Raw genomic sequence first — 23,516 nt, forward strand, 5'->3', positions numbered from 1 at the left:
CAATCTACTTAGGTTCTTAAAATTAAAAATGTTTTATTCAATTGCTGAATTTCTTGATAATGCCTGATATGTCTTGTATCCACAAATGTATTTTGTCGCTTTCCCCTGACGTGTCTTATATCAAGTGTAACATTTGTAGCTACTTGATCGCTGGACAAATAAAATGTATCATTATTATTATTATTATACCGTTCGAAGAGACTCCAATTTGCACAGCCTTGTGCACACAGTTCTATAGACACATGGAATCCGAAGGTTTGGCTGATATGATAGAATAAATACTGCCTGAGATGTTAGTTAGGGCTTAGGAGTAGAGTAGTGAGTTGCCCAAGGGTCCATAAAAACTAATCTAAGCCAGCAGATTACTTATCATTACAGTCACAACTGACAAATTCAATTCTCCTGATCTCTTAGAATGAATTAAATTTCAAGTCTCATATTTCAACTAACAAAAATTTCATATCTTTAGCATTCCTTCCCAATGTAACAATTATACTCACTTGCCCTCACCCAACACCCAAACCGCACAAGTCCATCGATTGTATACAAAATGCATATCTGCTACGTCACTCCCCACAGACTACAACCTTGATATGATGTTAGAACTTGTGTATTCTGACAACCCCTAGAGCTGTGCTGGCGGGAGCAATGATGTTTGCTTCTGGTAGGGTCACCCAGTCGAAGGTTAGGAGCAAGATTAAAGGTAGTCTGTGCAGCATCTGTTCCCCATTTAGGTGGCCGCAAAGGTATCTGACCTCAGTTGGGCAGCCATTAAGTGATGATGTCACGTTAAAAACACAGTTGAGGAAGCCAACAGGTAACCACCTCAATCAATTACCCTAAGTAAATATGAAGGAAAAAATGATTCGAATGAAATGTGGAAAATATGGGACAAGACCCACTAGACCGTGTGTTGTGCGGGGTAGTGGGAGGGGCAAGGCTTCCTCAATCATCATCTCACAATATCCTTGCAAAGCACAAGCAGCAACATAGAGTGCCTAACTAGCTAGGTCAGGGAATTGGAATGTTAGAACAATGTTGAGAATGGGAAAATATAAGTAAGAAGGAAGTATAAAGAATTGAAGTGAGAGAGGAGGAGGAACTGAGACAGGAAACAAACAGAGCGAATGAAGTTTGGCGGAACACAGGAGTGCAAGGATATGGAAAGTTAACAAAGGAGGGGAGAAATTGGTAAGCAGTGACGTTAAAGTCTTTCAGGAAGTAAGATGGGAAAATCTGTGCAAACAATCAGGGATTTGTCATTAAAGTCATAAGGCCTTAAGTTGGACTTGCTTGAACATTTTGAAATTGTAAATATCATGACTGATGTCATTTTATACAGTGACAAAATGTTCACTTCACATTCACTCCTCTTCAATATCCACAAACTGCCGTAAGTATTCGCCTATCTCAAAGAAAACCCCATCAACTTGAGCCATTCTCTCCTCTACTACCTCAACCCTTCCAGCTAATCCACATATTTCTAAGTATAGCACCTTCAAGCAATCAGCCAAGTGCTAAAACAAGGAGAGCCATTACACATTTACCATGCTTGCTTTCATAACTTTTGAAAACTTCAATTCGTGTCATGCGCAAGATGTGCCTCTGACCTCACAGGAATTACTGAGAACTGCTGAGTTACAACATTGATTTGGGGATGGCGCTTCCTGTGTCTGCGTGATGAGGACAACGGCTGTCCTCACATCGACAGTTTATGTGGAAGCTCAAGGGCATCCCATTACAAGGTAGTAAGCACGTGAGAGAAAACGAAATCCTCAGAGTAACAGCAACCCGGGTGCCTGAACTTGATAATTGAATTTATTAACTTCGCTGTGTGCACATAATAATACCTTAGTACATACATTAATCCATCTACATTAAGAGTATATAAACTATTTGTATACATAGACACTTCCCTTATGAAAAATATTCAGCAAATTTATGAGAAACTTTAAATACAAAATACATTGTTGGCATATATGCCCCTAATTTCGCCCACTCTTGCTTTGGCACCGGGGATTTTACATCACTAATTGTGGTCTACACTCACGAGTTGAGGAATTTCCCTTTTCTGCTTCCAATCATTTACTTCAAGGGACGAATTGAAATATTGAAATATCTGATGTCAATTATTCTACTAATAAAACGAACCGAAAGATACTTAGAGAAAAGTATTTATAATGATATTAGACTGAATAGATAGCACAAAATATATACTAACAAAAATGCTTATGATTTAAATCTACATATTCCTAGGGGCTGAAGATTCCAAACTCTCCTCCATTTACGATGATCTAATATTATGAGTCAACGGAGCTGATGTAGGACACTGACAAAGATTCCCACACGCTTTCGAGCATATTTGTACTGAGGTCTATAATATTATCAATTTATTTTTCGTTCATAGAATTTGCTCTTCGAATTTCGTGCTTATTTTGTTCTCAAAGGTCTCGTTGAAGTAGCAACGCCAATATGTGAGGTTCTGCCGACTGTATGGAGAACTAAAGTTGGTTGCTTATTTATTAAATTATAAAACAGTTAACGGATGATCTTACGAAGAATACACCGAATTAATTATGGCGAAGACAACCCGTTCAAGTATCAATTTCATCACTAAAGTGTTACTTATTTTCTTTTTCAATGTTGTTGACGTAGTGTTTTCTGAAATGGAAGATGAGGCCACTCGGGAACTTTATATCATCGAAGGGAAAGTGACTCTTCCAGATTCTTATTTATCAAACAACTGGCAATCATTGACTCGAATATTAGTGAATGGTGGAGATTACTTAGGATATTTAAAGTAAATAATATTCTCTGATGTTATACTAAGCCCCTGATAATGATTTTATATAGTGGTGTTCAGTGTTCACTTTTTCGCAATGTGCCCCTTCCTACACAATAGGCATCTGATGTTCTGTCATCTCATGGCAGCAATTACGTGATTGTGCCCATCGTGATAGTGCTAGTTTTTACCAAATTGTCCAATCGCCCTAAGCAGTCATTTGTTATTTTACTATTTCATTTGGATGTGAACTTTTTATTATAAATGATTTAAATTAAGTCCTCTTTACAATGGATGTAATTTAATGATTTAATTCTGCCTGAACGTAACATAGGTATGCGTATCAGAGCTGAATGAATGATCGAATAATGAATTGTCTGCTGCAAGTGATTGCAAAGTGATTTTCCTGAATGTACATATACGTATTATCTCAATTGTTTGTTGGAAGTTTTCCGGAATTCTAATGTAGAAAAAGCTATGCATTATATATTTTATTGCCCTTAAAATAATCGGTTATAAGTTTAACCGATACGTAATTGTTTTAAGTTTATGTTATCTACTTCTTATATTTCAGGGAAGATGGAAGTTTTGTGATTACTGGAGTTCCTTCTGGATCCTATGTTGTTGAAGTTTCCAACCCTGATTTTGCATATGAACCAGTTCGTGTTGAAATAAATTCAAGGGGAAAGTTCAGAGCGCGTCGAGTCAATTATGTTCAAACATCTCAGGTACTATTTGTCAAAAGGATGAGTAAGATTTATTTATTAGATTAAGTGAACAAATATGGACGTTTCTTTAAGCCCTTTACACCTTGTATCGTTCGATTGAAAACACATAGAAAAGAGTTCACGACGTGCCTTTTTTGCTGATTCTATGCACGCACCATATCTTGGAACTCGTGAATGTGTACATTACGTTATATTCAGTTTCCTCCTTTCTGTAATTTGAATTGATTCAATTTAAATCGAGAATCATAAATGGAACCAGGCAAAGTTTATAGTCTGGGGTCCGTATCAAATCATATAGCTTGTTGCGCTTCATTTTGTGAAAGTCCAGTGGAATTAGTTTAACTTTGTCCAATTCGAATCTATGATGGTCCACTTCTCCATGCTGTTAAAATTGATGAAACGTAAACGCCTTAATATTTTTCGCATTTTGTTTACTAGTTGGTAGTTTTCCTGAAATCGCACTTGACTAATAATTTTGAACAATCCACGCATTTCTATTTTAGGTGGTACAGGTACCTTATCCGATGAAAATGCGGCCTGTTATGAAACATAGGTACTTTCAAGTGCGGGAGCAGTGGCGTGTTACAGATTTCCTCTTCAATCCAATGGTAAAAATCTTTTGACTCATTTTCAAGTAAACCTTTTTGTCTTGATTTGTATTATATGAGTCATTCCACATCAAATCAGACAAATTTTGGAAGTCCTCATACAAGGTAATAACAAAGTAATGTCTTAATATAATGTTTTCCTGTGACTGGTTTTAATACTTTCACTGTGGCATACTCTCTGGAAACCTTTTCCTCACATGTGACAAAAAGGAAGGGTATCATGTCTCCATAACTTTTATTATTCCTTAAATAATAAAATAATCTAAATGATGAAAAAATTGATGTAATAATCTAGATTCGCAGTTTATATAATGGTAAATTTTTATTTATTTACTTTGACGATTATAATTTTAATAACTTTTCAAAGGATGATAGCGCATCACAGAGTAATTGAAAAGGTACATCTACAGTGACTAAAGGGTTAACCTCAGCAAAAATTCAAAATATTTTAGTCACAATGTAAATATTGGTAATTCATGGCTTTATTGTTTGTATTTATTATTTATTTATTTTTATTCATTAATGCGAGGGAAAATTTCCCCCAACGTCAATTTATCTAAAATGGACATCTTTGCACCCCTGTACAAATCAAAATTTGATCGCTTAACCAATAAAAAATGCATTTTTTAGGGTAACCTACCTTAAAATCCAAAAATGCTGTCAAAATCGTTCTCATGTATAAAAGTTATAATTTTTTAATAATGGTTTTTTAACTAATTTTTAGAGAAATTTATCCTTAAGGCACCTTTGATTGTAGATATTTGTCAAGATCAGGGCCATGGAAAACTATGCAGTTAATGTGTATATTTATAAATTTCTATTGGAATAATTTTTTAATGCAATGATAGCATATTTGCTGAGAATTTGACTATTAATTACCCCTTAGATCACATTTTTGTATAAAATTCCACTGTTTCTATTCCTACTCACTAAAAACACCTCATGGGAGACTCAGTATTTAAATGTGGTACACACGAACATTTCTCTATACAAGAAAATAAACCTGATGTGTCTCCCATCGTGGACTGTGTTTTTAAAATTTTGGCTGTGGCTGTATGGCATAGCGCTACATTTAAAGTGGTGTGACATCAACAGTTTTGTTATTTTGCTGTTGTCACTTGTGTTGTTGTTGTCAACTACTCATTTTTTGAGGCATATATTACATACTCTATTGTTTATACACTTGTTTTATTGAGTATCTGTGTTCGCAGTGTCAGATATTATTGTATAATAGCACAACTAGGTATATATCTACGAAATTCTCAATGCAAAGTCACGTACATATTATAAATGCATTCATTTCTCTAGTATTACATCCCTTCACTGATTTTGGGGCCGTGGAAGTCTTCTGAGTAGGCTAATGACTGGAGGGCATGGATTTTATTTTAGGTGATGCCTCTGGGCACCCTCAGCCCTTCACCCCAACACAGTGATTTTTCGGGTGGGAGGTCTTCCTGGGAAACCATGGTTGGTGCAGGAAATAAGGAACTAGTCCCACATATTCCCCAGTTTATATGCGAATTTCATGCACCGTTGGTGTTAATGCGAGTTGAGTTCTACCCTCACCTATCAAACCAACCTTCAGAATTATTACTGTGATTTGACTTATAGGGGGCAGAGAAAGCTTATGGGAAGTGAGTCCTGAGTTGAAATTGTTGCATTGAAATGCACATTAGCAGATGACTCTGTTAGAAGTTACTGTTGCGGCATCTCCCGCAGTTTCTTTGGAATTTAACGATGAAGATGATGTTCCCTGGTTCAACTGCTGGTGGTGCCAAAAACATTCAGCGATTGAAAAAACTTTTATGTATTTTCCAAAGGGAGACAACGCAAAAATGACACCTACATCCAAACCATGCTGCGCCACTGGTGAGAGGTAGCAGTTTCACCAAAAGGCACTGATGAAGTTCCTTCTGGAATCACTGCCATTCCTGCATTTGGGAGCCGAATTAACAAAATCGGCTAAGTACTGCAATGCGTAAGGCAACAAGAAACCACCACGTCATTAAGATCTACTAGTTGTCAATGACGCGGAGAAGGATAGCACCCACCAAAGACCTTGTTAAGAGTCAATTCGAAGGAAGGGAGGTGAAATGGTACAGCATCAGAGATGCAAATGGGAATATACAGATAGGTGATGCACACACGTAGGGAGTATGTCAAAGATTGATATTGAGGGTATGATAACTCATGAAAGATGGTGTAACTAAAGGTGAGGATAATGGGATGAAAATGACTGACTGGGATTGAGGCATCCCTAGATGTGAATTCGACAGATCACTTGAAGAATAGAAGAAAAACAAGGTGATGGGATCTGAAAAAATTGAAAGAGAAATCATTAAGGCATTCAAAAGATAAAGTCCTGTTTGAAAGGGGAATTCCTGAGTCCTGTTTGGAATAAACAAAGATTGTTATGAAAGTGGAGGATGACTTCAAGGAAAGTATGATTGCCAATTAATATATCAAAGAAACAATCCCAGTCCCAAAATGTGAGGAACATCAATTGTTGAGCCTGGTTTCTCATGCATCCAAAATGATAGCAAGAATAAACAGTAACCAGATGGAACCAAAAATCAGAGACAGCCTTTTGGAAAATCAATTTGGATTCAGGAAGAACTGGGTGAGTGAGAGACTGTTTGTTTTGCCTCAGGAAATCAGAGATGATAAGCAGCCACCGCACGCTGTAGCATGCGTGGACTTAAAGAAGATCTTTGATGATGTCGAATGGAATAAGATGTTCAAGCTGCCGGAAAAAATTGGCATCTACAGTGGCAGGTGAAAAATATGGCTGATATATGAGAATGTTGTTGCCTTAATACAAGTGACATTCAAGAAAAATAGATGCTGAAATAAAAAAAGGGTAAGGTATGGATGCTATCTTTCACCAGCATTATTTAATATGTACTTAGAAGAAGTAATAATGTAAGCACTAAGTATCCATCGAAGGAATTAGGATGTGTGGAGAAAAAATAAGATTACTTCATCTCGCAAATGAGTTAGCAGTGTTGAGAACTGCAATCCTTGAAATCCTTAGTATTGTGTGAATGCAACAAAAAAATAAATAAAAATTTGAAGGAGAAAAAATTGAAAACATATGTTGTGCTGTCAGAAGACTAATTGGAATGAGTGGAAGCATTGACCTTTGTCATAACAACCGTTCCATTGGATGGAAGAAGCTCAGTGGGCATCAAGTACTTATATGGGAGTTTATAAGGGAGGGGCAACTCCTATGCTCTAAGAAGATAAGACTACGAAGAAGGTGAAAATATTAGTTTGGATTGTGGCTCAGAGGTGTGGACCACGGGAAAAATAGACAAGTGAAGAATGGAAGCCTTTGAAACTTGGTGCTAGAAGTGAATCCTGAAGAATAAATGAGAAGATAAAGTAATAAATGAAAGTGTAGTACAGAAGAATAGAAGAGGGAAAGACCAAATGCAAGGTAACTTAAGGAAAAGGGGAACCAGTTGAATTGGGAACACCTTGATTGCCCACGAATTGGCAAAGAATATAATGGAAGGAAAAATAAGAGTGCAAGGGGTGACAATGATGGCCAAGGGACAACAAATAAAGAAGGATGAAGGACTGAAGAGCTATCAATGGCCTGAGAAGAGTTGTTGTATTCAATAGTGAAGAATGAAGGACTCCAGTCAACCTGTCTTTAGCCTGCAGATGATGATGCACCAGGGCTCCTGTCATCATCCCATGCTTTCTCTGAAGTTGCTGAAGTGGTAGACTCAGATAAAGTGTGCTGTCTTTCTGTGAGAACTGTTGGATTAGTGCTAACTAAAGTGAAAATCAATACCAGGAAAAATTTAAGAGAATTAGAAATGGCTGGTGAGGACTTCAGTTGAGTTGACCTAGAATGACCCTTAATTAAATATTTTTCTTTCTTCCAGATAAGTAAGACATTACCATTCTTTTACTGAAATTTCATTTGAACCATAGATGGTGTACTGGGGATTATTTCACTTAATCATTGTAATGTATCCATATTAATATGTTTCTCCTTGGAGTATGTAACATTTAATTCACTTTAGAAAAATGGCATTACATTTTAATCTAGTAAGAAGTGCATTAATTGGACTAGTATAACTAACAGAAGGAATTGATGATGGGAGCATTGAGTAAGGATGTCAAGAAAAGGTTTGTTAAAACTTTCCATGGAGTGTAGTTATGTACGGTGTGGAAAAAAATGGTCATTGAAGTAGGATGATGGGTTTAAGTTGGAGGCTTTTGAAATGTGGGTGTGGAGAAGGATGGATCAGGTGAAGTGGACAGGAAGGATAACAGTTGAGGAGGCTCTAGTAATGGTGGGGGAGGAAAGGGGATTGTTTGGAGAAATCAAAACAAGACAGGAAAGGTGGATTCGGGGTGTTTTGATTGGTGATGGGATGTTGAAGACTGTGATAGAGGGGAGAATGTTGGGCAGGTGAGGAAAGGGGCAGGAATAGGATAGGGATGTTGGATAGAATGAAAGGAGGAAGGAAGTATGCAGAATTGAAGATCGGCTCATTGTAGTGCCCACTTTCAGGTTGTACTCTTTGTTAGATAGATAGATAGGTGTCTTTATTTTGGAGCAAGATAGAGACTATGGAGACTCTTCTACCACCTAACCCCTAAAGCAGAGGCAAGTAAATGAATTTTTTGTACAATTATTTAGGGTGTGTCCATCCAAAACCTACCCTAGCTGATAGAATACCAATAATAATCTCGTATTGTGTATGTTCTCCTCCTCACAAGTGCATCATGTCATTCAAATCATAATTGTGGTCAGTCGCATGTATGAATGATGTATAGTGATGAAAAAAGGCTCTCCAATGAATGAGCTGATATCAAAGTAAACTATAATTGATATTTTATGGCAGTCGTCATAGTATTCCAGCAGATAAACGTTAAATATGGTTGAAGTCAGTTAATTATTGGACCAGGTACCTTGAAGGGCATACAGATATAGGAAGCTGTGTATTAGTAAAGCCATCATGTCTCTGAAACTATTTGTCATTGCGATGGATCTGCTCTACTGGCATGAATCCCTTAATGTTTTTGCAAATAATTACTGAAAGCATGGCATTGTGTCTGACACTATTCCACGGCATGCAATAATGTTGCAATCAAATAGCCATGGCTATAGCACACAGCAGCAGGCTCACGTTTCATATTCAGAGCTTTCTTAAAATTCAAGGTACGTCTGATCATCAATGAGCATTTTGATGCACCTTGTCTACTCTGTTTAAAAGGCTTAATTAAAGAAGCTTCCTATGACTTCTCTTGTGTGCCTACTTAATGTAAAAAAACAATTAGTTTTTTAATGTGTAAATCTCGTGTGTTCATGCGTACACGAGGTGTGGCAATTAAATAACCGGACAGGTGCAACAGAACAATTTATAGATCCCCAATTAGATTAGAAAGTTTATTGCCGTCAATATACTGTCCTAACTGATCCTACAATGCTCCGTACAAATCTCTCAATGTTCAAAACAGTGCTGTAAGTCAGCTTGTTGAGAACCTATGCCCCTTTTGCTTTCTTCACATCCATACTGTCAAATCTTGTCCCCTTAAGCTCTGATTTGACTGTAGGAAATGTAAATGTCCATGGGGGACCATGTTGGGCAAGTATGGTGTGTGGTCAAATGCGATGATGGCATATTTTGCAACGAATGCCTTCACAGAGAATGCGGAATGGGCTGGTATGGCATTGTGTTGGTGAAGTAGTTAGGAATTACTCTTCCACAAATCGGGTCTTCATCTCCTCACTCATCGACAAAGGGCAGTCAGAACCTCAATGTAATAATGTTGATTGACTGTCTGGCCTTCGGGAACCCAGTGGACGTAGGCAATTCCACGCTTGTCAACAGGAAAAATCATCATGGCTTTGAATTTTGATTTGCTCATTTCTGCTTTTTTTGCCTAGGTGGGTTTGGACTCTTCCTATCCATCGATTAGTGCTTTGTTACAGGATCATGGGTAACAAACCATGATTCGTCATAAGTAATCACCCTGTCTAACAGTTGTGGATCATTATCAATGCTGGTCAGAGCAATTTTTCATTCTCGATTCCTTTTGCTCTGGAGTGAGATGTTTTGGCATCATTTTTGTGCTAACTATGTCCATGTTGAATGAGTCATGAGGGGATCAAGATGGTGCTGTGGCTATCATACTGGTTTCCCACCCATAGGGCCCTGGTTCGAATTCCATTGGCGTCGAATATTTTTCAGTGGTATCTTGATCCCTACCTGAGGTGCTTTGTGGAGGGCTCTTTGAGTGAGTACGCCGTCCGTTGGATGGCACGTTAAGCTGTTGGCACCTTTTGTTAGGAGTAGGCTTGTACCAATGCCGGGTTTCTCTCCACACTTCATGTCCATTCCTAATGGTGCTAATGACCTTAGCTGTCGGTTGCCTCCTTTAAATACTACTATGAGGCATGGAAAATCTGATTGATCTTTTTTTTGTTTAAGTCCTGAGATTTTGGCAAGAGGTCAGGCACTCAGATGGCAATTTTTGTGGACCAATTTACCAATCTTGTGGATGTTGTCGTCCATTTTTGATGTTGAGGGTCATCCAGGGCAAGGATCATCTTCAGTCATTTCACATCCCTTTTTTTAAACCACTCAGTAACTTGTGCGCAATAAAAATTCACTTCTGTACACTTCCTTTTACATAGATTGCAGATGTTTATGCAGATTCTGTAGTAGATTTCCCCAGTTTCACAAGAAACTTTAGGTTAACTCATTGCTCCATCTGAACACTGCATTTTTTCGACGAGACGCTAACACAAGGACTTGAATGGGTGAATTCTGCAGCAAGACTGAGCGACGGGCAATCATGTCCATCAAGCTCAGGGTGAGGGAAGCACCAAAAGGCACAGACATTGTCAAATCTGCCACAACGTGCTCATTGATTGCAGGGAGCAGCACCAGTCCAGTATTTTAGTTGCCACACCTCGTATGAGACTAGGCACCAAAATAATTTTCTTGGATCTTTTGTGTGAACTCATGGTGCAGCAATTGGACCTAATCCCATGGGGGTTAGTGCTATATGTATAACAAGTCAAGAGATTAATTCAAAGGATTTGAAGATTTGTATCTCTTTAAAAGCAATTTTTTAAGTTATCGTTATTTTATTCAATCCATGAATACTTGGTAAGTGTTGATTTTTTCTAATTGTATGTGTCCGTTTTCTTTGATGTAAAATGAATTTTCTATTTGTGTTAACTCATTTAATGTTGGTTTTTATATGCTTCACTGTTGTTCAACATTTGACGATATTTGTTCTATGTTATATTATGTATGTATCATAGATGTAATCCATGGACAAAAGAAGACTTGTGATAATTATTTTTGAATCAGGTCTCTCTCTCTTATAATATGTGAGATATAAAGGTTTCTGCTAACAGCTACATGGAAATGAAATGCCATTTGCCTTGTCTAAGAATTGCCATGTCAGGAGTCTTGACACTATTGGAAGCCATTAAGCTGTTAATGCAATTGCATTCAGGAAAAATCGTGCCAAGACTCCATGGTTGATGCAAGAAGAAGGAAAATTTTACCAATTTGGGGGGCAAAATTGTTGCCCCATTGCTGTCTTGTTTTCAAAGTACTCTGTTCTGAGTGAATATTAATTGCATACTTAATGTGCAATTGCAGGTGTTGATGATGGTCCTCCCTCTGCTCCTCATAATGGTGCTGCCAAAGATGATGAATGATCCAGAGACACGAAAGGTTAGTATTCTACCCATTTAGCCTCTTCTCATTTGGTGAGCAATCATTGGATGATCGCAAAGCAGGTTCTTGCATTCTAGAGGCGTCCCAAAATTGGGGGAAAGTGAGAAGGGACAGTTTTTACATAAAACCCTAAATTAATGATTTACTGGAAGAAAACAATCTCCCAGTTAGATTAAACTGGGTGCTCTCGACACATGGATCTGTGCTACTGTGTGTAGTAGCAGGTTATTGCACCTTGTGCTCCAAAGCTTTTGCCAGCACAGATGGCGGTGCATATCAAAACACAAGTCTCAAGGAGAGTCTTGAAGCTGTAAAGTTTTGATGGTATGTCATCAAAACCCAACAAGATTTTGTTTGCTGCTGTTCCAGGGAAACTTCTGCCAAGGAATCGTGAGATGGTTCCCTGCTCATCAAAATATATGTAATAATGTTCCGAATGAAAAGCTCTTAGGGATGGGAATGCACCATTGCATCCCGGTGTTATTGGAGGTGGACCACACCTCGAACTCCTCTGTTGGGGAGTCATATGTCATTACAGCATGTTGTATGTGGGAGTTGACAAAATTAAGAGTGAATTTACCTCTCTAGGTGTGAAGAAAAATTCAGCAGATATACTTCTAGGTGAAATGGTGAGGTGATCGACACCACTTTTGTGATCTTCACATGCACCCTTTACAAACGCTTTCACAAGGCGTGCATAGATTTCTCATTTGTTACAGTTCATCCATTCATCCACGCACATTTGTGTGGCCATTGCTGAAGTGTTGACACCATTGTCCAGCCTTTCCTTCTATCATTACTGTAGGCCCATAAACTGGGCACAACTCCCAATGAATGTGGGCAGTTGATGATCCCATTGAACACAAAAATTGAATCACAGCACACACATCGCAACTGTGACAGTGTATGTACAGTATTTCGTCACAACATCTTGTTCCTTTAAAGCCCCCAAAATTTCAGAGTTTAAGAGGATGCCCTGATGGCTTAACTGGCTAAAGCACTCAGCTGGAGGGGATCGAGATGGTGCGGCGGCTAACGTACTGGCTTCTCACCCTGAGGGCGCGGGTTCAAATCCCGGCGGTGTTGAATATTTTTCAGAGGTATCTCGATCCCTACTTGAGGTGCTTTGTGGAGGGCACTTTGAGTGAGTACGCCGTCCGTCGGATGGGACGTTAAACTGCGGACCCCTTGGCGCCTTCCGTAAAGAGTAGGCTAATGCCGACGCCGGGTTTCTGTCCACCCTTCATCCTTTCCTGTCCATCCCCTATGGCGCAAATGACCTTAGCTGTCGGTCGCCTCCCCTAAAAACTACTACTAGCACTCAGCTGGACATCGAGGGATCTGGGTTCAAATCCTGGTCAATGCAAATGATTTTTACATTCTGAAATTGTTGCATTGCAATGCACATTTAGCTGATGATTCCGTCAATAGTTCCTGTCGCAGCATCTCCCACAGTTTTTTAGAATCTGAACCCAGTGTTTCGACTGCCTTTATCTAAATTCCAAGAAACTGCGGGAGATGCGGCAACTAACATTTAACGGAGTCATCCACTAATATGCATTTAAATGCAATAATTTTATAGTGTAAAAATCATTCCCCTAGACTTTTCTACTTCATGGCGGCATGGTGAGCAAGGGTACGGAGAATTTGTAATGAATTTTTGATAAATATGCAATTACTTAACAAATGCACAGTTTCAATAAATTTAGAAGACAGGTTATGAGTGGACATATTTTCATTTTCCTTCTGACTGAATCAGATAGTACGGTGTGAGGAGAACCAAAGGTTGCTGAGGAAAGAAAACTTGCTTGTAACTTGGGTATCTCATCCTTCCAATACCAGAAGAGGAGGATTTAGAATTTTTTAATTATTTCGTATAAAAACAATGGGAGTCTTTCTTTTGTAGCATATGGAACACAAGATACTATAATGAAGGCAAAGGTCGCCGCCCAGAGCATCCCCACTTGCCAAGTGTTGACCGATGAGAAAATGAATTTACAAAATTTCATTAGGGGAGCACTCATGAAAACATACGAGGGTCATCCGGAAAGTAGTACCCGTTCGTGAAATAAAGACACAAAAGTAAATATTAACAAACATAAAAAATTTTATTTGAAAGAGGATACTTTAAACTACTTCTCAACATAATCTCCAAGCAAATTAAGGCATTTGTCATAACGTGTGACAAGTTTCTGTATTCCTGCTGCATAGTCCTTCGCCGCCAGCTCATTGAGATACGCGAGGGACCCATCTTGCACAAATTTTTGCATAATGCAGATGGTGTTTAACAATTTCATGAACAATTGTTCGAGAAACATTGGGAAAATGCTCACAGATGTCATCAATTGTGACGCGCCGATCGTTCCTCACGAATTCGTCAACTGAGCTCACCAGTTGGTCTGTAATGACAGACGGTCTCCCCGAACGCTCATCGTCGTGTGTGTTCCCCCTCCCCATGTTGAAGTTGCGACACCACCGCCGAACAGACGACTCGTCCATTACATTGTCTCCATACACCTCCTTTAATTGGCGATGAATATCACATGGGCGAACGTTTCTTGCATTGAGGAATTTAATCACTGCCCTCACTTCACAACTGGCGGCGTTCTCAATTTTTTTAAACATTGTAAACAATCACAGAAACAACACAGGCAATGCTAGCGTCACGCAACTTGGCTCAGAGAAGGCAGACAAGCCACTGAAGCTATCTGACCTCGTCCAGCGGCTACTCGCGTCGTCAGCACTTCATGCGGCACGAACGGGTACTACTTTCCGGATGACCCTCGTAGCATCTACTTAGCACAATAACTGGTTCTCAAGATTCATATTCTCAGCTTTAGTTAGGCTGTCATATGGATGCACAATTTTGTGTACGAGTATTATTATATTTACAGTGTCATTTTCAACAACAGAATTGGAATTGTATTATAAAAGAAATGTTTACGCTTCCTCCTGTGCAACATGCCAAAGAATATTATCTTGGGGCAACCCCTAATTAAAGAAAACAGATTAATTCACCAATCCCTTCAGCAGCGTAGGCAATGTGTAGAGTAGCGTTAAGGGATGAAAAATTTTGAAATCAAATTATTGTTCTCATATGTCCAGATATCCCTGTGCCTTTTTCCCAGGTGCTACTTTGTATTTTTTGCCTCCTCTGTACGTAGCTATTTCTGGCATTAACCCTGATGATAAATTTTATTTACATTTTTTCAGGAAATGGAGCAGATCAATAATCTGACCAAGTATGATATGCCGGAGATGTCGGAGGTGTTGACATCATTCTTTGCGGGAGGGGAGAAGCAAAGGGGTGGGGGTGGTGGGGGAGGAAGTGGTGCCCGGGCCATGAAAGCCGGCAAGAAACGGCAGTGAGAGGATTATCATATATATATATTCTGACTAAGGGCAGACAACACACTTGGAAAGAGAGATGAGATGTTCTTGTTGATTTTTGTTCACAAAGAAGAGTATGGATTTTATGTGGCTGAGCAGTGCTGAGCCAACTTTGAATGGTATTGTGGGAACATTTGTTTGTGTGAATTATTATAAGATAAGAATTTTGAGAGGAATGTTTGATTGAGAGTCAAACTTCATATGTATGTTATTGCGATGTGAGGGACTTTAAAAATTCAACCCTTAACTCATGCAATGTGCATTTTTTGAGGAACGATGGTAAAAGCCAGTCCTCCTGGCCAGAAACACCTCATATTCAACATTTCTAGCAGTTAAGTAAAAAAAAAAGAAAAATATTCTACCTGCTATATTCATGAGCCCCACCCCGACCACTGAATTAATTGTATGCCTTTGCTGTGAGTATGAAATATTTTGATGTCAAAGCGGCATCTACATCCCCCCGAGAACGCACTCATGCTCATTATTCACCACCACGGCGCTCCTCCTCCACCCCCTGCTTACTTCTTTTCCTCTAAGGTTATCCTTTTTTTGAGCAGCTTGGCCTCAGTTTAACGTGGACTATGGTGCTGACACTTATAAATATACTTCAGTCTCAATTGGCATAAATATGGTCAGTGAAGAGGATGCAATGCCCAAATTCTAATGTTCAATTTGAAGCATTGACTGTTAAAGAGGAAATAAATGCAATGTGAGTTAATTTGTTTTGCTATTTTTATTTGTCTGTGTTCTTACTTCCTTTTTCCCGCAAAAATATCCTGTTTTACGTACTTGCTGGCCCCTCCTCATGAATTGTCTGTGATGATATGGCAAATGAAACCATTTTAAAGTGTCCACAAAAAAGATTTTTGAAACTAGAGAGTCGTAAGGTATGAAATTAATTTTTTTTACTTTCTGAAAGTTTATTGTTGAAATAATGGATATTAACACACATTTCGAGTTACTTTTTTGGTTCCATAATTGGTTTTCTCTTAGTTTAGTCGAGATTATGACAGTGAGCAATAGACATAATTGTTGGGTTTAATTCAGTATTTCAGGTGAGGTTCCATCAATTGGTGGCATTACATTTGTTGGATGCCAATTTGGCATTGGTGAATTTAATAAATAAGACATGGTCATGCTGTGACTGTTGTTGCATTGCATAAGTCACGGAGATGAAAACTTCATTAAAGAAATGTCAAATAGACTCTGATCGAAATAAATGACATTTTTTTATCTGAACTAATGAGTGGTATTATGTTCAAACAAAATTTGTCCGTTGATTTATTTTTAAAATATCCTGGTATCCACAGTCGTGATGGGACTTTCTGTTTCATTTTGTGGACATAGCAAGAGTATCCCGTATTTCATGAGCTTTAGCCAATACTGTAATGAGCAATTACAGGTGGACTTGCTTTATTATTCTAACATATTTTACAATATTTTCCAATGGTTAAGGTATGTACACCATATGTATTTTCACATGTCCTCATTGTTAACTAGGTACCATGGTTTTTTGTTGTATGATGACTTTGATCTATTTTGAGTGTTGAATTTTTTTCTATACCAGGTGTAGAGGAAATTAAATTGCAGGTTACCATGCTTTAGTTATATTCACTCTTTTGCTGAACGTAAATGCTGCATTTGGTTTTCGAAATGCAAGAAACTTGGTGTTGGAAGTTTCAGAAAATCCAGTTTTAATGATAAACGAATATTCCAATTGCATTGACATCAAAACAATTTGGTGGATAATTTGCCTGTGGAAAGCAAAAATTCAAGCTTCCATGAATTCCTTTCTGAGGACCAAGACATTAGATAACAATTAGTATTCATTTTTATTTTTTTTGTGGGAAAGTAGATCTATATTTAGAAATCTTGAAATTTTCAAGTAAAAAGGTAATTAATCATGATGAAGTAATTAAACTTAGTTGAGACTTACATTTTATTCACGCATACTTTGTTCCAATTGCTTTGATGAAGGTTAAACACAGTGATGTGCCTCACATGAAATCCATTATGAATTATATTTACTCGTAATCTTTTTTAATATGCATAGTTGCGTTTACATATCTCGACACCTGCACTCATCCCTAAAATTTTGAAGTTTCACCCTTTCTTCAGCTTATTTGCCTGCGTGGTTGAATCTCTCTGCTAATGGATACCACAATTTGGATCAGTCACTAAGGTGCATTAGTTGACAAAAGGGATGTTTGAGAGATCTTGATGACTATTATACAAAGGCATTTTTTTAAATGCCCGGCAAGGAAATATATTAAGTAACTAATTTAAGTTCGCTTGTGACATACCTTGTTTAAAATTCCATTGTGAATCTTTTGTTGTAGATAATGTAAATAATGGAAATACAAATTTTAATTGAGTCTGAAAATGTTATTGTACATAATGCAGTGAGTAATATCATTAATTTGTACAGTTTTGCTGTGGATGGAATTTTGATGTTTTCTTGTTGATCAGTGTAAAACTTGTATGCAAAATAAAGTGAATTTTCATAAGTTTTTATTTGTTTTGTACTCATCATAGCTCATGTATAATATATTATGCTGGAAGGAACAATAAATAACAAAGCATACTTTTCCGCTGCTGTGAAACCTTGACTCTATTTACCTCCAAAGCAAATGGAGGCAAATGGACGCTTAGCAGCCATATTGTTTTGGAACCATCGGAAGTTTTTCTAAGGAGGTAACCCTTTCAGAGTTACCTCCTTCAGAAGCACGTGGCCACTTGAATTTCGGTCAGTTGATACTACTCCCATGTGGCCAGTTCCACCAGCTGGGGTTTCACAGGCATTTTCACCAATATCAATGCTCTTTATAGGTCACTGTTTTGGAGTGCCTTTCAATTTTTGACTCATATAGAGGAGAAATTATCCTCACTTCATTCAATATGGCTGATGAAAAAAAATCCCAACCTTCAGGGGGACGAGGGTTGGGGCGTGGGCCAGAAGAAAGAATCTGGTAGCTTGTGAGGGTAGGAAAGACATTTTAATTCAATATCACTTTCTTAGTGCTGCTCAGAATTTTTTGTATTTGCCCTTCAAACTAATGTGTGCCAATTTTGGGGTGTGTAAGGCAACTAACTCCTTTTTTTCCTAGCAGTATCAAGTTCATTTGGATTGCAGGATGCAACCAACTGTCCAACCAATCTTCCTTACAATACCTAAATGCACCCAAAAACCTGACCTACCTAGAGTCACTTGTCCTCAAGAAATTATCCTCTTAATCAGCATTATCATTATGAGAGCCAATAAAGGCCCAACCATGCTAGACAAAAAAGCATTTCTGAAGCAATGTGCCAAATGTATGACCCTTTGTCAAAAAGTCCCCTAGCCCATGACCAAAATACACTATTTCAATAATGAACCCATTCTCTTGTAATCCTTCCCATGGACTACTACTACCTTCACATGATGGGAAAGGCTTGTGGGTTCCGATGACCCCCAGATCTGTGCTGTCAGGAGCAATGATAATCGCTCCTGATTGGGTCACCCATGCCAGATAGGTCAAAGGTTGGGACCCAGACAAAAGCTAGTCCATGCATTGTCTGTTCCTCAGTGATGCATCTGACCCCAGTGGGGGACCATTGAGTGATGGTGTCATGTTCAAAACACTATTGAGGAAGGCAGCGGGAATCCACCTTGATTATCATTCCCAAGATTTTCTTGATGGACAGAATGGAGAAAATAAGTTCTGGTAACTGCAAGGTTCAGCCCAATTGGCCATGTGTTGTGCCGGGCAGCGAGAGATGCAAGGCCTCCACAGCCATCATCTCATGTAAGCCTTGCAATGGAAAACCAACAGCAAGGCACAGAAGAAGACTAATTTAGTTTAAGTGTGATGGCAGGATAGCGGGGATTACTGGAGTAATAATCATAAAGTTATATAAAAGTACAGCAGATGGAACAAGAGCCAGCAAGGGGTACAATAATATTGAATAAAAAGGTAGGCAGAAATCCAAAATCACTTTTGCAACTCAGACACCTACTTTCCTGACCAATGTCCTCTCCCCTCCACCTTGGACTGCCCATCTCACATCCTGTGCTCTCCCAACTATGAGAAGAAAACCCATTGCCAGTTGGTCAAAATTTGTTACTTACACCATAAATTTTTTCAGCTCAAAATACCAGAATGGTCATTTTTATAGCAAGTATTTATAGGTTAAAATACCCAAAAAGTAAACCTGAAGTAAGGAAAACACATGCCATCAATCAAGTTTCTTTCCCATGGGTAGCACCCATGGGAAAGAAACTATAAACATAGAGAGTAAACATGGATTATTCCAGATAATAGGGGTTAATACCATATATATTCAAGACAAAGAATTGCAACCAAGCTAAACAGTGAAAAATTACCCCAGACCTAATGTTTAGTGACCATTAACTAGGCATCATGAAATAAAAACTAATGATGATATTAAAGAGAAATTTGAATAAAGTAACATGGGATGAAAACAAACTGAAGGCAGAGGAAATGAAACAACAAGAAGATAAAAACAACTGTAATTTCACAGTTTTAAACCAAAATGTAAAACAGGACATATCGAAAATTATAGCCATAGTAGTAGCTGAGAAATAGAGGGAAGTAAGGAGCTGGTTGAATTTGAAGTTTGTTTGAAGGAGTTTCTTTTTTAAGTTTGAAAAAGAAGGGAGAGAATCTCAATGCAACAATTTCAGAGCGTAAAAATCATTCACATCACATGGTGAATCAAATACTTTCAGGATTGGATAATAGAACTGAAACTTTAGGATTATTTTTCAATTTCAGTAAAGCTTTTGACTTCGTCAATCATCAGTTACTCCTATATAAACTGAAATGCTATGGTATAAGAGGCACGCCCTACAAATGGATTGAATCTTATCTAAGTGAACGGCATCAGTATGTTGAGCTCTCAAGAAATGGCTCCAAATTTGTTTCCCCTGGTAGAGAAGTAACACTGGGTGTTCCCCAGGGTTCTGTACTTGGTCCTATTTTATTTTTAATCTATATCAATGATCTCCCAGACAATCTTAAGCTCATTAAGGGGATAGACCCAATACTGTATACTGATGATACAAATATCATTGTATCAGCCTCCTCAGTAGACAGCTTGACAGAAAGAGCAGCCGAAGTAGCTCAGATTTTCAATGCATGGTGTCTTCATAACTTTCTAAAACCCAATTTAAATAAGTCCAGCCTGATTTATTTTACTAATAAAAAGAAAGTTTCATCTGCAATCTCAGTAGATGTAGAAGGTGTGAGCATTCCCCAAAATTCCAGTACCCAATTCCTGGGAGTAATCCTGCAGAAAAACATGTCTTGGGAGGAACATATTTTCAAATTACGCAGCAAGTTAAGCTCCCTATGCTTCCTTATTAGAAATATTAGGTATTCTGTAAATTTAGAGGTCCTTCTATCCATTTACTATGGTGAATTTTATTCTCGTGTTACTTTCAGTATCCTCTTCTGGGGTTCCTCTCCCCATGCGGGCATAATCTTCAAAATCCAAAAGAGGATTATACGCATTATGAGCAATGCTCCTTGCGATGCACCATGTAAACCTCTCTTCAAAAGACTTGGTTTATTACCAGTACCTTGCATATATATATTTAATGTCATCTTACATGCAAAGGGTAATATTTCCCATTACAAGTCCAACCACAATTACCATAGTCACTACACAAGGACCTGCAATGACCTGCACCAACCATTTGTCAGGACATACAATACTGCCCATGGGCCCAAAGCAATGGGCTTAAGGTTATTCAATAAACTTCCCCATGAAATCAAATATGAAACAAAAGTACCTGTTTTCAAGAAAAAGCTGTTTAACCTTTTAAAAAATAATATGTTCTATTCTGTAAATGAATACCTTGAATTGTCGCAATGCATCAATTCTGGCTTAAACAATTGATATGTAATTATACTAGTGTATTGGTATGTATATATATATATATATTTATATATTGAATCTCTTCTATTGTGAAATTGTGAAAATTATATTTGACGTGTCCTATATTTGTGTATGTATGAATATGCAACAAATCTCCGGACAAATAAATGTATTATTATTATTCGCCTTGACTGGGACTCGAACCCAGATCCCTCAATATCCGGTCGAGTGCTTTAGCCACTTAAGCTACCAAGGCGTCCTCTTAAACTCTGAAATTTTGGGGCTTTTAAAGGAACAAGATGTTATGACGAAATACCGTACATACAATGTCACATGCATTCGCAGTCGTGCGCGAGGCGCCACTGTCCACGAGGTTAAAGCCAACTTTAAACACTTATGGTGTTTTCACTTTGACAAATTCCAAAGAAACTGTGGGAGATGCCGCAACAGTAACTTTTAACGGAGTCATCCGCTAATGTGCATTTCAATGCAACAATTTCAGAGCGTAAATGATTTTTACGCTCTGAAATTGTTGCATTGAAATGCACATTAGCGGATGACTCCGTTAAAAGTTACTGTTGCGGCATCTCCCGCAGTTTCTTTGGAATTTGTCAGAAGGGAGAGAATTCATTTGATGTAGGCAATATAAGGAAGTGGGACAGTAGAATAGCATGAAATAAGACTTCCTTTTGAAAAATGAGTCGACCAAGACCTAAAAGTATTAAAGCCAATAATGTTGGGGAGACGGACCAAATCACTCGAGAGACATAAAGAAGAAATGTATTTCTTCACATAAAACTAAAATGGTCATACTTCACATGAGTTTGAAAAGAGCATTACAGGATGACAGCTATTCCTAAAAAAGATCCTCAAAGATGTGTAAAAAGTGTAGAACTTTAAGCTAGCTATCACATAAACCTAAAAGGCTACCTATAATTACCTCTATGACATAATGACACTTCAAATAAATCCAAATCAAATGACCAAATTTGGATTTTGACCTGGCACAAGAAAAATCGTGCTGGGCCTCAGACCCATAGAAACATTCTTCATATTTGTCATCCATAACTTATCACTATAATGCTACATGCAGTAAAAAGTATTTGATAATGGAAACCAATCAAAAATGCAAAAAAACTGAAAAAGACACAAAATTCGACTGCAAATGCAGAAAGGAGATCTACCAACTCAAATAAATACCAAACCCTAAGATTTAAAGGTGATGAATACAAGTCAGTCAAAATATATAAGGGAGTCAGGCAGAGCTGAAACTTATCACCATAATAATTTAATATTAGGCAAAAAATAACTGATGTATATAAAGGATGATGTTTACAGTACACATGAGATAATTGTCAATGCAGCAGAATTCTAGGTCAAAGGGTAGTCTCCTTGGACTATATCCTTGATTGGATTGAGGGCCTTGGGTGTTCTATTGGGTCCTAGAGCTTGTGGGGGCAATGATAACTTCTTCTGGTAGAGCCATTCTTGCCAGATAGGTCAAAGGGTAGGAGCCAGACAGAAGGTAATTGTGCAGCATCTGGTCCTCAGTGAGACAGCTACGCATGCATTTGGTCCCAGTGAGCAGTCCATTCAATGTGATGGTGTCATGTTGAAATACTATTTATGAATGCAGCAAGACACCATGGAGATAATGACACAACCATACATGTTTGGTATTCATGTTTATAAGGTGTCACTCATAGGAAGGAAGCAGGTAGTGCATGTGATCAAATAGATGAAGTGATTGACAATGCACTTGTAAGAAAACACACTTAATAGCAATGGAAGATTGGGTTGTGGTGGTCAGCAAAAGAAGAGATGGTGGCAAAGGGAGTGGGGCAGAGGAATATGATTTAGGATTTACACCTAAATAACCATGGAAATTAAACAGGAGTCTTGCAGGAGAAATGGCTAAACAACAACTAAAATCTAGTTTAAACATCAGAAAAAATATATATGCACACCTGTAAAATGTCAGTAAATACTTTTTAGATTAAATTATGGCTAAAAATATTTAGGAACAACACCAAAAATTCTCGGTTTCCAGGGAGTGGATGCAGATTCAGATCATAATGCAGTGCTCATGAAATGTGATATCAAATTCATGAAGATAAGAAAGAGAAAAAGTATGACAAAATGGAATATCAATGGTTTGACTAGTGTGAAAAGTAAGGGATGCTAAGAAGCCAACAATAAAATCCTGATCGTTATATTAACCATGAGGATGTTGTGTTGTGGGAGATGGGAGGAGTGCTCGACTGCTGACTGGAGGGAGCAAGTTTCATTTCCACATGCTTATGGGCACCCTCATCTTAACCTGATTTGAGTAATTTTTTGGGGACAAGAACTCCCTTGGAAACCATAGGCGGCACAGGGAAAGGAACTGGCTCCCTTACCCTGATGT

At 38.1% G+C, this 23,516-nt stretch overlaps 1 protein-coding gene across 2 annotated transcripts; it reads left to right on the top strand.

The window, feature by feature from the left end:
- Nucleotides 1–2,458: 2,458 nt before the first annotated feature.
- On the top strand, nt 2,459–17,739 carry EMC7 (ER membrane protein complex subunit 7). 2 transcript variants are annotated; one of them, XM_071587461.1, is made up of 6 exons: nt 2,459–2,506; nt 2,656–2,800; nt 3,357–3,510; nt 4,014–4,118; nt 11,762–11,836; nt 15,053–17,739. In XM_071587461.1, coding segments are annotated over exons 1-6 (636 nt in total). In that variant the 5' UTR covers nt 2,459–2,505; the 3' UTR covers nt 15,209–17,739. The 2 variants fall into 2 exon arrangements, with proteins under 2 accessions (XP_071443562.1, XP_071443561.1); XM_071587460.1 differs by lacking the exon at nt 2,459–2,506 and having other exon boundaries at nt 2,513–2,800.
- Nucleotides 17,740–23,516: the final 5,777 nt, after the last annotated feature.

Source organism: Hetaerina americana, unplaced genomic scaffold, assembly GCF_022747635.1.
Source record: "Hetaerina americana unplaced genomic scaffold, ioHetAmer1.1.p SCAF_3, whole genome shotgun sequence".
Taxonomy (NCBI): domain Eukaryota; kingdom Metazoa; phylum Arthropoda; class Insecta; order Odonata; family Calopterygidae; genus Hetaerina; species Hetaerina americana.